This window comes from Wyeomyia smithii, chromosome 2 (assembly GCF_029784165.1).
Source record: "Wyeomyia smithii strain HCP4-BCI-WySm-NY-G18 chromosome 2, ASM2978416v1, whole genome shotgun sequence".
Taxonomy (NCBI): domain Eukaryota; kingdom Metazoa; phylum Arthropoda; class Insecta; order Diptera; family Culicidae; genus Wyeomyia; species Wyeomyia smithii.
Window position 1 is genome coordinate 143,554,820 of NC_073695.1, and position 17,340 is coordinate 143,572,159.

At 37.2% G+C, this 17,340-nt stretch overlaps 1 protein-coding gene across 4 annotated transcripts in view; it reads left to right on the top strand.

Moving 5' to 3' along the window:
• LOC129725764 (plexin-B) overlaps positions 1-17,340 on the top strand; it is a 269,692-nt gene that overhangs the window by 209,968 nt on the left and 42,384 nt on the right. The window contains exon 6 of one of the 4 annotated variants that reach the window (XM_055681936.1): positions 406-516. The exons of the other annotated variants lie outside the window; for them this stretch is intronic. Coding sequence (XP_055537911.1) covers positions 406-501 — 96 coding nt within the window. The 3' untranslated portion in view covers positions 502-516. Of the gene's footprint in view, positions 1-405; positions 517-17,340 lie in introns of those variants that run through there. 4 annotated transcript variants of the gene reach the window in all.

Here is a 17,340-nt window from a genome sequence, read left to right on the forward strand (position 1 = left end):
CTTGGACCACTGTTATCTTCCATTTTTATTAACGATGCGGCACTGCTGCTCAATTCCGGAGGAAAAATGTTTTTTGCTGACGACTTGAAAATATTCTCAGTTGTCAGGTGCCATGAGGACTGCAAGGAGTTGCAAAACTTATTAAACCTGTTCAGTGACTGGTGCTCTCGAAACAGCTTGTTATTGAGTATTGAGAAATGCTATGTTATTAGCTACCATCGTACTAGAAATGCTGTGCCCTACGATTACGAGATGGCTGGTATAAAACTGAAAAGAGTAGAACAAGTGAAAGATCTTAGTGTGATACTGGATGAAAAACTCTCGTTCAAACCCCAAATCACTGCTACTATCGACAAAGCAAATCGTCAGCTCGGTTTTATTTTTAAATCGCTCTTGAATTTACAGACCCGATCTGCTTTAAAACGCTGTACTGTGCACTTGTTCGTTCAACGTTGGAATTCGCCAGTATTGTTTGGTGGCCATATCAAGCAGTTTGGATAAACAGACTAGAAAGTGTCCAACGCAAATTCGTTCGGTATGCTCTGCGGAATCTTGCTTGGAATGATCCACTGAACTTGCCTCCTCACGAAGACCGCTGCCGCCTGTTGGGCATAAAAACTCTGGATCAACGCCGTCGAGTGTCACAAGCCGTATTTGTGTGCAAGTTGGTAACTGCTGAATTTGATGCTCCTGACCTATTAGAAGAAATCGGATTCTATGCACCATCCAGAACGCTACGACCCAGAGCTATGCTACAGGTGGGATTCCAATCAACACAGTACGCTGCAAACTCTCCAATCACATCTATGATTCGCCAATTCAACGAGTTCAGCGAATTGTTCAATTTTAATGAATCTTCATTCGTGTATCGCCGTAGGTTACTTTCCAATAGTTTGTTTTAATCATTCTGATGTATTGTTATTTTTTAGTTTTAATTATATGTTGTATACTAAAAGATGGTGAGGTTTTTGTGCACATTTTATGAAGGTCCTTGCAACCACCTCAAGTGAGCTTTTCCTCACCCAGCATTCATGGAGACCGATGTCGGTCTGATGATAAATAAATAAATAAATAAATAAATAGTGTAATTTTTCTCGCCACCTTAAAAACAATAACTCACGCAAAAATTTTTCGGAATCAATGACACAGAAAATTCGTAACATAACATCATATAACAACTAAAATCAGTGCCCAAAATATGGAAAATTAACCAAAACTGCAAGTGTATTTATTATTTTCTCCATGACTGTATGCGTATCGGTACATCGTGGCATTGATAGATTCATCATCGCAAATCAAATCGGGACAAAGTCAGAATAGCATTCGCGCGAATTGTTCGTTGTAGAGTTACATATCAGAATTTCTGAGCTTGTGCATACATTCCCTGGTGCTATGAGACAATAGGCCGTATGAGTTAATGCGTTTGCTTCATTCGCCCCATGCAAATCCCACGAGAGAAGCGGGATAAACTTTTTTTGTTCATACGGCCTGGATAAAAAAAGTCATTATTTTTGTATCTATGTCATAAAGATTCAATAAAACAGCGAGCATAGTCTCTTTAGAAAACAAATAATGTTGAAAATCAGACAAAATTCAGTTGAATTTATTATGATTGGCGACAGGGAACAACTCATATTTTTTTCTGTTTTAGAAGATGTATGGCAGCGCTGTGTTAGTTGTTTTGTAAATGAATACAACTAATCATTTATTCGATTTGCGAGGTCTGTCTTATTTCTCTGAAATTTTCAAAAATATTCCAATCCGAAAAACCAAATTTCTAAAATAACCGAGCAGTTAATTTGCTTATAAATAATTGTTATACTCGGTAAATATGGTTACATAAATATATAAAAATTTAATTTGATTGTAGCTAACAATTTATTTATCTTGGAGATGTAAAGTCGAATTTGCAATCAACAGATTTTATTTAGATGGTATAGTACTTCCTTGAAAGTTTTCTCTTCATTGGCTCGAGTGAAAAATGCGATACAGAGAAATAATGCTATACATTCGCTTGAAGACAGGTTTGGACATATGCAAATGAAGGTTTATTAAGAAAAACGCAAAATGGCATATTTTAACAATCTTGCGTGCATAAATATAACAAAATTACTTGATTTATTTACACAAAATTTCATTTCTTGCTAAGACAATCAAAATTCATATTAATTTTACCACAGATGGGAAAAAATATTTTAATGTTTTTTTTTTTTTTTTTTTTTTTTTTTTTTTTTTTTTTTCAAGAGGGTCACCACAAATATAATTGAAAAGTTTGATAATTTGCATAGATTATACAATAATGTGGCGGTGTCTCAGATACAACCTTTTAGATTTGAGTCTCTTCCACTGAGGAAAGTACAAAAATGTTACATAATTTAAAATTGGTGAAATGACAATAATTTTTCAAACATATTTTCCACCAAGCTCGAAATATTTTTTTATACATAGTTTTTTCCATGAAATTCGTATTCTACTGACTGTTTCATGTTTCGACACATTTTATATTCAACCTGGCAGAATATTTTTTTTTTATTCTCGCTTATTTTCCGTCGGTCTAGTTCCGCCACTGTTGTGGCCAATCACCGACGCCCAAGGAGGCGACCCCACACCCAGGACCCTAACTCACGACCCGTTTATTAACGGACCGGCGCCAACGGCTTTACTTCCTCATGCGATGGAAGGCGTGATCCCAGAGATTTTTCGCCTCAGAAAATCTCCCGGTGTCGGCTCGGATTGAATCTAGACCAGTTGGGTTGGTTGTGAGTGGATCACGCCACCTCACAACCATCGACACCTATGTCGGCAGTGGGATTCGAACCCAGGCGTCGAGCGTGGTTGGCGGAGACGTTACCAACCACACTAGACCCCCGCATTTTTTCACTTGTCTCTCATAAAAAATAAATAAATTATTCTATTTCACTGGTATTACCACTTGATCAACTTACTTCATCAAAAGATGTTTGTCAATCTTTGCCGTCATTTTCCAGATGGTCGTTTGCCGCTAAAGCGAAAACTCGGCAAGCCACTACAAGAAACACCAGTTTGAGCTTTCACGAGCTAACGAGCGATCCTAGAAGTAAAATGTGCAGTAATTGAGAAAGGCAGCATGAATCAAACTATTCTATTTTCTCGCTCTTGTTTTTTTGCCTTTCTCCTAGAAAGGTATAGCAATCACTGGAAAAACCAAAGGTATAAAAGTGGTCCCAATGGCCGAATGTCATATACCACTCGACCCTTCTCGACGAACTGAGCATTTTCTGTATGTGTGTATGTGTGTATGTGTGTGTGTGTATGTGCAACTTTTTTCTCTCACTCACTTTTCTCAGAGATGGCTGGACCGATTTTCATAAAATTAATTGCAAATGAAAGGTCTAGTTGCGCCATAGGTTGCTATTGAATTTCATTGTAACCGGATTTTCAGTTTAGAGGTTGTATCAAAATGTAAAAATCACGAAACATCAATATCTCAGAAACCACATAACCGATTTCAATAAAACTGGTTTTGAATGATCGAGCTGCCTCCAAAACCCTTAACTTATAAATTTCGTAATGATTGTACATATGGTTCAAAAGTTATGTAAAGAAAAGTTATCCTGAGATTGTTTAAACTCACTCAGTTTTCTCAGAGATGGCTGAACCGATTTTCACAAAATTAGTGTCAAATTAAAGGTCTAGTTACCCCATAGGTTGCTATTGAATTTCATTGTAATTGGGTTGTAGCTTTGTCCGTTGTTCATAAAAATGTGAAATCATATAATGAAAGTAAACATATTGACTTTCTCCTTACTGGCTAACTAAAAGGTAGTAAAGTGATCCAAATGGCCGAATGTCATATACTACTCGACTCAGTTCGACGAATCGAGCATTTTCTGCATGTATTCATGTATAGATGTATATGTGTGTGTGGGTGTGTTCGTGTGTATGTGCACCTTTTTTTCGCACTCACTTTTCTCAGAGATGGTCTGACCGATTCTTTCTATCTTGGTGTCAAATGAAGGGTCCATTTGCCGCTTAGGCTGCTATTGAATTTCATTGTAATCAAGCTTTTAGTTTTGGCGCAGCGTCAAAATGTGAAAATCGCTCTTATATCTCAGAAGCTATGAATTCAAATTAATGGACTTTTAAACCCTTAAACAATGAATTTCATAATGTTTAAACATGTGGTTTGAAAGTTATAGAAAGAAACGTAACCCGCAGACTGTTTAAAACTATAGCTACGATCAAAATATGTGGCCTCAACATCATTTAAATTTGAAATTGTACTATTACGTACATACACACACACACACACACACACACACACACACACACACACACAGAGAGAAAATGCTCAGCTCGTCAAACTAAGTCGATTGATATACGAGATTCGACCCTTTGGAGCACTTTCATACCTTTGGTTTTTCCAGTGATTGCTATACCTTTCTAGGAGAAAGGCAAAACAAAAATGTAACAGAAGTTGTTAGTTTGTTACGGGAAAAACCTTACAGGCTGTAGTTTCATTTTGGTCCCGTTAGATGTTAAAATAACAGAAATTATAACAGAAATGATTCTACTAGTATCAAACAAATATCAAAATTTGTTACTAATATATCAGCTTTCTAACAAAATAAGATAGTATACAGAACAAAATCATAACAAACATTGTTAGAAACAACAGGTTTCGACTTGTCTTGAAAAATTAGTTCGACTTGTTTCAGAACTACTTCATTTCACGTTTTGTTATTATAACTCATTCAGATTCAATTTTGTTATCAAAATTATATGGAAAAATACAAAATTGTATCAAAACATGTTATTTGTATCTCGCGTTGATAGAATTTTGTAATTTTTTGTTTATGCTCTTCTGATCGGGATACCAAAGACTGCTTAAACTCCCTTACTTTTCTCAGAAATGGCTAGACCGGTTTTCACGAAATTAGTTGAAAATGAAAGGTCTAGTGGCCTCATAACACCCTATTGAACTTCATTGAAATCGGATTTTCAGTTTAGGCACTGTGTATCAAAATGTGAAAATCACGAAATTTCATTATCTCAGAAACTAAACAACCAATTACAAAACTGGTGCCAAATAAACGGCCTGTCTTGAAAATCCCTAACTAATGATTAAACATGTAGTTCAAAATTATGTATAAAATATATATATAAATGAAGGAAATAGCGTTTTGAAAAGAAACATATTCCAAAGACTGCTTAAGCTCACACAATTTTTTCAGAATGGTTGGACCGATTTGCACTAAATAAGTCTCAAATAAAAGATCTAGTTGCGCTTATTTAATTTTTTTATTTAATTTTTAAATTAAATCTTATTTAATTACACTGTTATCGGATACCATGACATCGAGCATGTTGTTTGGTCCGAGCTGATAGATTCCCTTCGGGCCCGAGGAAAACAACCGAACGTACCCGTTAGAGACATTCTGGAAGCGGTGACCTGCAGTACATGACACAGCTATACTGCTTTCTTAAAAATGCTGACATTAAAATTTGAAATTCTTTTGTCTTTTTGTCAGATCACGGATACAGATTTACTATGCTGACGACACGGATTCAAAGCGCCTTCATCTATGCTTACTCAAATATTTCAAGCCAACAACAAACAAAATATTATTGCTCTACCAGTTGAAAAACAAAAAGATTTTGAAGTTCCAAAATAGTTTTAAGTCAAAATATATTTCCTCTCCTCTCACCTAAAATCCCCACTTGCTCGTAGTCGGCCGCGAGAATTAAAAAAAGCGCCTCCCTTTTTTCCTGCTAACGTAGAAATAATACGAATTGTATTTGGCTCAGTAAAACAGAAAATGTATCGTGCAGTGTCAAATAAACTATTTTAAACTAAAAAAAACACTGTTTCCGGACTTTTACTTTGTCCGGTATGTATCAAATTGTAAAAATCACAAAACTAGGTACCACAGAAACTACACAACCGATCTGAAGCTGAACATAATTGGATTCAATGGACCAAATAAACTTGTCTTTAAAACCATCATAATGTTTAAGCATGTGGTTTAAAAGCTATGGAAAGAAAAGTGGCTCGGAGACTGCTAAACTATAGCAACGATCAAAAGATGTGACCTCAACATTTTTCAAATTTGATGTTGTACTATAACCTGATTAGGCAGAATTTGGCCATTTTAGGAAGTATTCCGGCAACCAGTGGAGTAGTTAGGGAGACTGCGGGTTCAAGTCCCGTCTGGATGCAGTATGTTTTTCCAAATCTGTATCATATTTCCAGTTCGCTTTTTTTTCGCTTCCCCGACCGCACACACTGTCTGCCTTTGATGAACTTGAATGTTAACGGGTAAAAGCCGTTGTTAAAAATAGAAATTAATTCGAAAAAATTTAGCCCTACGGAGCACCTTCCGTTGTTGTGTTGCACTCGTTGTTGTGTTGTGTTGCACTGCGGATGCTGATGGTAATAAAAGATACAGAATTATGGTGTACTTCAGGTCATTGAACGAAGTTACCAAGCCGTTTGTATACCCAATACCTCTTATAAATGAGATATTGGATATTGTTGGAGGAGCAACATATTTCTCCTCAATTGATTTAAAATCGGGTTTGTACCTAGACCCGATCGACCGCAAAGATGCGGCTAAAACGGCGTTTTCCACACCAAAAGGCCACTTCGAATTTACACGAATGCTGATGGGGTTAACCCGTAAAGACCCGGGACGAAACTTGTTTTTTGAAAATGCTCGTGCTCAGCACTGGAACGGCCGATTTGTGAAAACTTGGAATTTTATTCAAGGGGAATAGTTGCTCTAAGTTTTGGTAATGGTGCCACCCCTCTGGACCCCTCCCGGTTTTTGTGAGACGCAAATATGTCTGTGTTTTTTTCTAATTTTTCAAACAGATTGAACAAACACTGGGAATTTTCATACGTATCAATTGCTCCATGTATCAAATCATGTCAGGTGGATGAATTATGGTATGTAAGAGTGAATTTTGGAGTTTCCAAATTATTTCAGTACAAAATTCCAAAACTACGTATTTGCATGCTAGAATAAATCTTCCAGCATCTTTGGATTCAGAAGACGTTACTCTAGAAATATAAAGCTTGAAAATTGAAGAACTAAGTTGAAACCTACTGTGAGAGACTGAGAAAATCAGGTCTCCATGAAAATACGTACTTTGGTGAATTTAAACTGGTTTTTCTCAAAATGTTTGCATGCTGAAATAAATTTTTCATCGCGTATGGATTCAGGAGACCTTACCGCAAAAATGTGGAGCTTAAAATTTGAAGAACGGTTTTGTTGTTTGAATTTTTATAAAAATACGTAGTTTTGGGATTTTGTACTGGAATAATTTGGAAACTCCAAAATTCACTCTTACATACCATATTTCATCCACCTGACATGATTTGATACATGTAGCAATTGATACGTATGAAAATTCCCAGTGTTTGCTCAATCTGTTTGAAAAATTAGAAAAAAAAACACAGACATATTTGCGTCTCACAAAAACGGGGAGGGTTCCAGAGGGGTGGCACCATTACCAAAACTTAGAGCAACTATTCCCCTTGAATAAAATTCCAAGTTTTCCCAAATCGGCCGTTCCAGTGCTGAGAACGAGCATTTTCAAAAAACAAGTTCCGTCCTGGGTCTTTACGGGTTAAAGAACAGTCCCTCAATATTCCGAAAACTTATGAATACTGTTCTTTTTGAGATAGGGGACGTGAAAGCATTTGTCTACCTCGATGATATTATAGTTTTCGGTGACACTATCACCGACCATAATGATAGCTTGCGCAAAGTATTACAAGCTTTGCGTTGACATAATTTAAAAATAGAATCGTCTAAGAGTCAGTTTCTGAAAAAGGAACTGAAGTATTTGGGTCATGTCGTTAATGAAGAAGGCATAAAACCCACCAATGCAAATATTCAGGCCATTCAGAGCCCTAAGCCACCCACAAACGTGAAAGGTATAAGATCATTTTTGGGAACAGTGAATTTTTACGGGAAATTTATCCCTAATATCGCGGAAAAACGCAGACCGCTGAACGATTTATTGAAGAAAGACACTAAATTTGTGTGGGGAAAGGAATGTCAGGAAGCGTTCGAATTCCTAAGAAACGTGCTGATAACAGAGCCGGTTTTGGTGCGGCCAGATTATCAAGACACTCTTATTATTACGACAGACGCTAGCAATTATGCTATTGGGGCCGTCCTGTCATACGAAAAATCCATGCATCAGCCGATCGCATTCCCGAGTCGTGCACTTGTAGATGCAGAGACCAGGTATATCATAGAAAAGGAACTACTGGCAATTGTATGTGCCATAGAATATTTCAAACATTACATTTTTGGTCAAAAGTTTATCGTTTTCACGGACCACAGACCACTTATAGCAATTTGGAGACTCAAAGAGACATCTCCAACGCTGACAAGATTGAGTCTAAAGCTGCAGGGTTTGGAATGTAGCATCAGGTATAACAAAGGACGCGAGAAGGTAGTCGCAGATTTTTTGTCATGTTTGTCAGATTGGACATGTCGGGGGCAAAAAAGTGCCCCCCCACAGGCAGATAGCCATGATTACGCGCCAGCAGAAACGCCTGCTAGAGCAGCAGAAAAACACTTCAGATGAATTGAACTGCACAATACAAGATTTGAGTGCCATAGACATTGCGGACATCACTGAGGACGAGGATGAGCAACAACTCGTCAACATTTCATATGATGACTTCTCACAGGCATTATCAAATGACCTGATACCAAGCGAGAGAGTGGAAATCTCAAAGAGAATATTGGACGAGAGGAATATCGAAGCTCGTTTTGTCATTTTAAACAGTCGGACGGCGTACAGAGAACTTCAGACAGCTGATACAGTGTCACAAGGACTGAAAGATTACGTAGAGGATGGTGTACTCAAATTTAAAGACAAGAAGGTAGGCGGTTTCATAGTAGAAGGCAGCGAAAATTCGTTAATCGATTGCCGAAGTTCTTTCACAATTTTTAGATAGCTTCAGTAAGAGCCCCGCGACAGTGAAGGCTGCCGGGGTCATTCATTTAATATCATTTAGGAAAATCAAGCAGCAGGAAGTTCTGCAAATGATTCAGTTACTAGCGGGTAAGCTAGAAAAACAAACTGTACAATGCTAATAGCGAGCGTACAGTTATTGCACCAGATCAAGTGGAAACAATTTTAAGAGAGTTTCACGATGCACCCTTGGGAGGGCTCGTAGGAGCGCGATGAATGCGCCAGAGGATTGGCACACTATTTACGTGGGCCACTATGAAACGGGATATCGAGAACTATGTTCGGCAGTGTGATTCCTGCCAAAAGAACAAAATTGGAAGATCAAACAGGATACCGATGCAGATCACCACGACCGCATCGGAGCCTTTTTAAAAATTATACATGGATATCGTGGTGTTACCCGAGTCCGATATGGGAAACCGTTATGGTCTAGTCATGCAGGATGACTTGACGAGATACCTATTTGTCGCTCCAATGGAGAATCAAGAAAGCCAGACGGTAACCAAGACCTTCGTAGAAAATTATATTTGTAAATTCGGTGCCCCGTTGGAACTAGTCAGAGGCAACGGCGCGAATTTTGTGAGCTCTAGCCCGTATCATCCACAGGCAAACTTGGTAGAGAGATCGAACCGCGAGTTAAAAACGTATTGGAGACAATTTATTGGCGGAAAGCCGCATACATGGGACGAATTGTTACCGTTTTTTACGTTCTAATACAATACGTTAGTAAACTCGTCCACAGGGTATAGGCGTCGTACACAAATTACGTAACGCTAAAAATCTAGATTTCAGTCCCCCTCCCCCCTATGTTCGACATGACTCCCCCCTAAATTTACGTAACGCTGATCAGCCTGACTCCCCTCCGAAATTTTCCATTTCGAGCGAACATCACAGTTACGTAACTATCTCTGCTACCCCCCTCCCCCCTACGTAACAATAAGTAACGCAGACTCAACCCCCCTCCCCCCCCATTCATACGTTACTTAATATGTGTACGACGCCATACGCCGTTCGAATTATTGTACGGACGAAAATCTCGAATCCCGACTTCGATCTATGAGCACATGAAATGAAGAAAATATTTTATGATTTACATGCAAACGCACAAGCCAACCTGAAAAGGAGTAAAGAGAACCGCAAACAAATTCACGACAGATCATCTAATGACTACAAACCCATGTGGGGTGAACAAGTATTAGTGAAGGCCGTAGCGACTGGTGCGGGCCAAAAGCTTCAGAACATATGGAGGGGACCATATGAAATAGTGGACATTCCAAACGAAATGACCACAGTAATTAGAAACGGCAATCGTTAAGAAAAAGTTCATAATAACCGGCTTAAGCGTTATTATGACTGATTATATGAACTTAAACTATGCTCTCAAAGTTAGCATTCAGAATATATTTAATGGAATACGATATTGGATGGCATAAGTTATAATAGCAAGCACCGAAAGCTGTATGAAAAAGTAAAGAGGAAGTAGAATATAGGCGTGAAGAGATACGAAAAGTCGCCGAAAAAGATGAATGATTTTATTGACGGGAGTCAATAGGCAGAATCAAACGGAAAAAAGTATACTGCAGTCAAGGCGTGAAGAAATAGAAAAAATCGCCGAAAATATCAAGAGCCTTTCAATGACAAGAGTCAAAGCCTTTGATGATAATGGTCAAATGGCATGACACAGTTGGAAAAATTAAAATACGAATGAATACGTGAGGGATCGAGGAACCCCGCCGATTAGAGTTAAATAAACAAAAAAAACTTGGGGAATTTGAATTATTAGAATGATCTGGAAGGTTGTAATGGAAAAAAGAGTTAAAAGAATTTAGAATAGCACTTGTTTTCTTTTGTAAAATGCAAATGTTAATATGGGAAAGAAATTATAGTGAACAAAAGACCTCCTGAAAACGAGGTTTGATTAATTTACAATAGCTTTTGGCTCAATAAGAAACAGAAGAAGAAATTCGATGGATGCTGTATTGGGAAATTTTTTGCGATGTAGATAACTTAAATGACGGATTATGAAACAGACAGAAAATACCTGACAAAGGAAAAAAAAAAGATTGAACCGATGCGGTTGGTTTGATGAAAACAAGATGAAACAAAGATAGAGAGATGAAAGACTAATATATTATGTAGAAAATATTTGAAGAGAAATCAAGATGAAGCAAATAGGTGACCAAAGCAAAGCATTTAAGCTATTTTTTTAAATTGAAGAAAGTTATTTGAACTGTTATTGTTTAAAATTGAAGAAAGTTATTTGAACTGTTATAGTGGAAAAAAATGAGCCACAAGACAAGTAAAACTGATATTTTAACGCGGAAAGTAAAATATATAGAATATATAGATATAGATGAATCGTATTGGTATGTGTCGAAATGATTTTTTAAATTAAAAAGGGAAAAAAACATCAAATATCAAAGTTAAAAGTGAATAATGAAATAAAGAAGAGAATGCACATTTGAAGGTTTTGTTTGTACAAATCAGATGAACCAAATACTAGTACACAAAAATATATCGTACACTTTAGTAGGGGAAGAGAAAGTATTTTAACCAAAAAAAATACGGGCATAGATTGTAAGTAGAAGGGTAGAAAAGAAAATAAAATGTAAGAAGCCCGTACGCGAGTGAATTAATTTTAAACAGCACGTGAGAAAAAGTACTAAAACAAAAAAGAACAGATAAAATAACAAAAAAAAAAATATATGCACCACAGGCTTTGCAGGGTTAGCATTTAAGATGAACAATAATACGCAACACCAGCAGCCAAACGGATGTACCGAAGACGTGTTCCGGATCATTGAAGACGACTACGATGCAGCCCCAGAAGGACTTAGGAGGTAGCCGAGTGCGGGGAGTTGAGCGGAGGGGTGTCAACGGACGGCGAGTACCCAGGAGTGGCCACGAGCAGATGTTTACGAGGCTGACAATCGAACAGATAATTACGAGACTGACGAAGAATGTTTTCGCTGTAAACTGAAAAAAAAAGGATGGAGCAAGGCAAATCGATCGATGGCTAATCATTTATGAGACAGGTAGCGGGAAAAGACACGAAACCTACCCCAACAGAGGAAGAAACGAATATAGGCCAAGTCAAAGCAAGACCATAACCAACCCGGGAAGAACTTTGTTAGTATGATTCTACCCAACGCATACAGATGCATAAAGCGCAGTTCTAACAGTGCGTCTTGAGCTGCCCGACAGATCAGACGTATTTTCGGTTGCTTGTGGACTGGTCTTTGACTGCCTATAGCTTCAAAGTTTGTGTTTTGTCAGTGTGTCTTTTAAAGATTACCTGGAAGTTAACTTACATCAGTCTTCCTCAAGACTACCTATTTCTTTCTTTCTCAATACTTGCAATTTGATATTATTTTTGAACTTTTTTCGTGTCACCTGAAATGGCAGGACGAAAAAAGAAACCACGCATCGCTACGGGGAGGAAAAGAGAGGCATCTCTTTCTGAAACTAGCTTATGCAGTGAAAACTTATATGATATTCTGCCTGAGCAAGAAGCCGGCGAAATTGAAATGTTCGAAAGTAAAACTATTCAAAGTGAAATTTCTGTAAAAAAAGGAGAAAGTTCCACCTATTGTGGTAACTATTGCTTCTGAATTTAATATTTTTAAAAGAGAACTTTCTACGTTTCTCTCCGACGTCAAAGTTACTTATCAAATTGGCCGAAGAGGCGAATGCCGTTTACTGGCCCAAACATTGGAATCGTCTTATTCAGTATTTAACTGGAAAGATATATAAATTTTTTACATATGATACGAAGAGCGCCAAGCCGTTCAAGGTCGTATTGGAAGGTCTCACCAACGATCAAACCGTTGATGAGATCAAAATTACTTTGACAGAATTACTTGGCATAGCCCCTACCCAAGTAATTCTGATGAAACAAAAATCACGAGGCGAAAACAGTCAGCGAACTGGAATTTCCCTTGTAAATTATTTAATTCATTTTAACCGCAGTGAGGTTAATAACTTAAAATTTTTTGAAAAAGCACATGCTTTGTATAACGTGCGTGTAAAGTGGGAATTATATCGAAAGTTTGGCGGAGGTGAAAAGCATATCACCCAATGCCGTGTTTGCCAACGTTATGGCCATGGTTCAAAGTTTTGTAACATGGACCAAAAATGCCTCATTTGTGGAGACTCTTCTCACAAAAAAGGCACATGTCCTGTGAAAGAGAGTAAAAATTGTAACGGCAACCATATGTCGAATTTTTATCAATGCCCAGCCCGGTTAGCAATTGTTAAGGCAAGGCAAGGTAAACAAAATTCAAAACAAACTTCAAAACAAAATTCTCCAAGCGTACTAGTGACGCATAGTTTACCTACTCCTTTGCATACCCGTTTAACTTATGCACAGGTTACAGGTAGTTCGAACATTATACCGCCTAGTGTTGGTAGTTCGAAAATCACCGTTAATATGGGTAAGCAAAACACGCTAGAAAATAATTGTACACCTAATACTCCAGCTAATATTGCTGCCGAAAATATTTTTTCTAATGGCAACTGCCTGGGGCCTATTACGGCAGGTAAACTTTCTTTTTTGCAACAGGCAATGTTCGATCTAATGAACGCCATGTGGCAGGCAAAATCAATGTTTGAAGCCATTCAAATAGGCACAAATTTTACTATTAAAATTGTTTCTAATTTAAAATTTAGCAATGATTTTAAATAAAACAATTAAAATATTAAATTGCAATGCTCGCTCATTGAAGGCAAATGAGAATGAGCTTTTTAATTTTTTAACAGTAAATAATGTGCATATTGCAATTATTACTGAAACATTTTTGAAACCTAACATAAAATTAAAATATGATCCCAATTACGTGGTTCATAGATATGATAGGATTCAGGGTTCCGGCGGTGGAGTTGCAATTGTTATTCATCGCCGAATCAAACATCGTGCTCTTCCCCATCTTGAGACGAAAGTTATTGAAACTTTGGGAATTGAAGTTCAAACTAAACTTGGGATTTTATTTATTGCCGCAGCATATTTACCATTTCAATGCACACGCGAGCACAAAAATTATTTTAAAGGTGATTTACAAAAACTCACCAGAAATCGTTCGAAATTTTTTTATAATCGGCGATTTTAACGCTAAACATCGTTCATGGAATAATTCTCAAAGTAATTCCAATGGTAAAATTTTATTCAATGATTGTTCTTCAGGATACTATTCTATTTTGGCTTCGAATAGTCCTACATGCTTTTCTTCTGTAAGAAACCCTTCAACAATTGATTTGGTGCTAACAGATCGAAGTCATGTATGTAGTGATTTGATCACACATGCTGACTTTGATTCTGACCATCTTCCAATAACTTTTTCTTTATCACATGAATCAGTTTTAAACCCTATGAGCTCTGTTTTTAATTATAAGAAGGCTAATTGGGAAAGATACAAAACTCATATTGAGAGAAATTTCAATAATGAGCTTGATTTCAAATATCTTAAAATAACAATATAGTTCACTCTCGGATTTCCCATATATTTCCGTGAAGACAGACAGGGAACACCCCCTCTTGTGGTGAAAAAGGTAACTAAACTCATTGCACAGTGGTACAGTAAGGCATTTTAGGCGGACATAAGCTTTTCCTTGCGATTTTGGTTTGCGGTTCAAAGCCATAGTTTTTGTAAAAAGTTGTTTTTTATACATAGTCCTCTATTCATGTGCAAATGAAAATTAGGGTGGTTCTAAAATCAACGAAATAAAAACAAACTAACTTATTTTTATTTACATAAATAATTGTAAACATTCTTTGGCAAACTTGTAGATCAACTAATTCTAAGTAACTTTTTTGTAGACAATAAATTTGGTTTCCAAAAACAGTCTTTTCGCTCTATTTTTTCAATTCAAATTTAAAAACAAAGTTTTCTTCGGTAACTTTAATCAAAAATACGCCAATTTTGACGAAAAAACATTGTCGATATATTGTACAGATGAAGAGTTTCCACTATTTCTATTTTAAAAATAGGCCCTTTCAAAATATTAATGTCTCCGTTTAGGACAAACATAAATAATATTTTTTGGTATCATTTGAAAGAACAAATATTGTATAAATATTGTGAAGAAATACCGAAAGTTGCTTAAAATTAGTTGATCTACAACTGTGCCGATGAATGTATACATTTATTTCTGCAAATAAAAAAGTTAGTTTTTTTATTTAGTCGATTTCAGGAACACCCTAATTTTCATTTGCAAATAAAAAATAGACTAAATAGACTAAACTCATGTCCGCCTACATTGCCTTACTGTACCACTGTGCATTGTTGTTGAATTTCTGTGAGCGTGTGACATTCTCACACACGAAACTGAGTTTACTCAATTTTAGATTTAGTTGACTCAATTTCATACTTTCACAGGAAAAAATATGTTGTAGATTTCGTGCGTATATTGTTTGTATGTAAAACTAACGCCATTCCGGGAGTTAAATATTGATAATATAATAGATGTAGCTTATCGAGGCACGAAGAAGAAATATTCAAATAATCAGGCCACGACGTGTAAATGTAAACTAATCCCAAGCAGTGATGGAAACGAAACGAATATGATGCAATCATCGTTTAATCGGCAGTTTCCCATTCACCGGAAGTCATCATTTTACAATTCATAATGTTGTCTGAGGTCGATTTGTAGCTTTAGTGCATCATAACAATCCCGGAAATACCCATAATGAGTGTTATTTGGTCTTATGCCACTGTTGTTTAGGAACCGGAAGTCGCCATATTGGATTTCAAAACGGCATTTGGAGACAATTTCTGGCCTCTGAGCATCATTCTGGTTAAAGAAACACCCATATTTGGTTGTTTTTGGGTCATTTTCGGCAGTTTTCCAGTCACCAAAAGTCGCCATTTTACAACTCAAAATGTTGTCTGAGGTCTATTTGTGGCTTCAGTGCATCATAACAATCGCGGAAATACCCATATTTGGTCATTCGCCGCTGTTTTTCAGAAACCGGAAGTCGCCATCTTGGGTTTCAAACTGGCATTTGGCGACAATTTCTGGCCTCTGAGCGTCATTCCGGTTGAAAAAAACACCCATATTAGGTGGTATTTAGTCATTTTCAGCAGTTTTCCAGTCACCGGAAGTCGCTATTTTACAACTCAAAATATTGTCGGAGGTTGACAAACGTACAAACCGTGGAACACCACCCATGGATTGCCTCATACATTGACGAAGTTTACTATTATAAAATATTCGGCCGAGTCCACTTCACAATAAAATGAGCATTCTTTTCAGTGTACCCATTAGGGTAATATTATTGTCAAAAGTTACTCTATTTCGCATGTCGTGTAGAACAAAATCAGAAGTGGCGCACCTAGCGGTCGAAAATGTGACTAACGCTTCTGTTATTTTCAATTTGTCTTCATAATTTCACGTAAGTGAACTATATTGGTATTTAAGATATTTGTTGATTTGCAAAACGAAGTGAATATTGATTCCGCTTTGGAAGCATTTAAATGTGCAATTTTTGATGCCAGGAATTATTCTGTTCCAAAGGCTCAAATGAAATTTGATTCACCAATAATTGACGAAAATCTTCAACTTCTAACTCGTTTGAAAAATGTCCGCGGACGTCAATATCAACGTTCTCGTGAACCTGTTTTTAAAACTATTTTTTGTAATTTAATTTATTTCTTTATTTATCAACAGGCCTCAAACGGCCCCAATGATAAAACTTAAAGTTAAACAAACACTAAACATTTTTAAAATAATCTAAAAATAGTTGTCTTAACCTAATCCTAGGAACATTTAAGTCGAAAATATGCGACACACGATTAAACAGTCTTTGAAGCCCTGTTATGGCGGCATTTGCGGCAACGTTTGTTCTGCTATGGGTTAATCGGAGAAATGAACTGCCTCTTAAACTACGCAGCCTTGCTTGGATGTTGATGCGCCCTAGTAGAGATGGAGCATCACAACGTCCTGCCAAGAGATCGGATACTACTAAAGCCCGAGCTGTATTCCTTCGAGCATGTAGTGGGTCAAGACGGATGAGTTGACATCGGTTTTCGTAGCTTGGTAGTCTAAATGGATCATGCCAAGGTAACTGTCGAAGGGCGTAACGAAGAAACCTGCGCTGAACATTTTCGATTCTCTCAGCTGCATTAAAGTACACTGGGTTCCACGCTACTGAGCAATACTCCAGGACTGAGCGAACAAGCGAGCAGTATAAGCTTTTTAGGCAGTAAATGTCTGTGAAGTTTCTGGTCATTCGGAAGATGAAGCCTATGTTCTTCGAAGCTTTGGCAATTGTGAAGTTGATATGCTGCTTAAACGTTAGCTTAGAGTCAAGTATTATTCCAAGGTCCTTCACGTGTTCGACGCGAGGAACTATCACGCCAGCAACTTTGT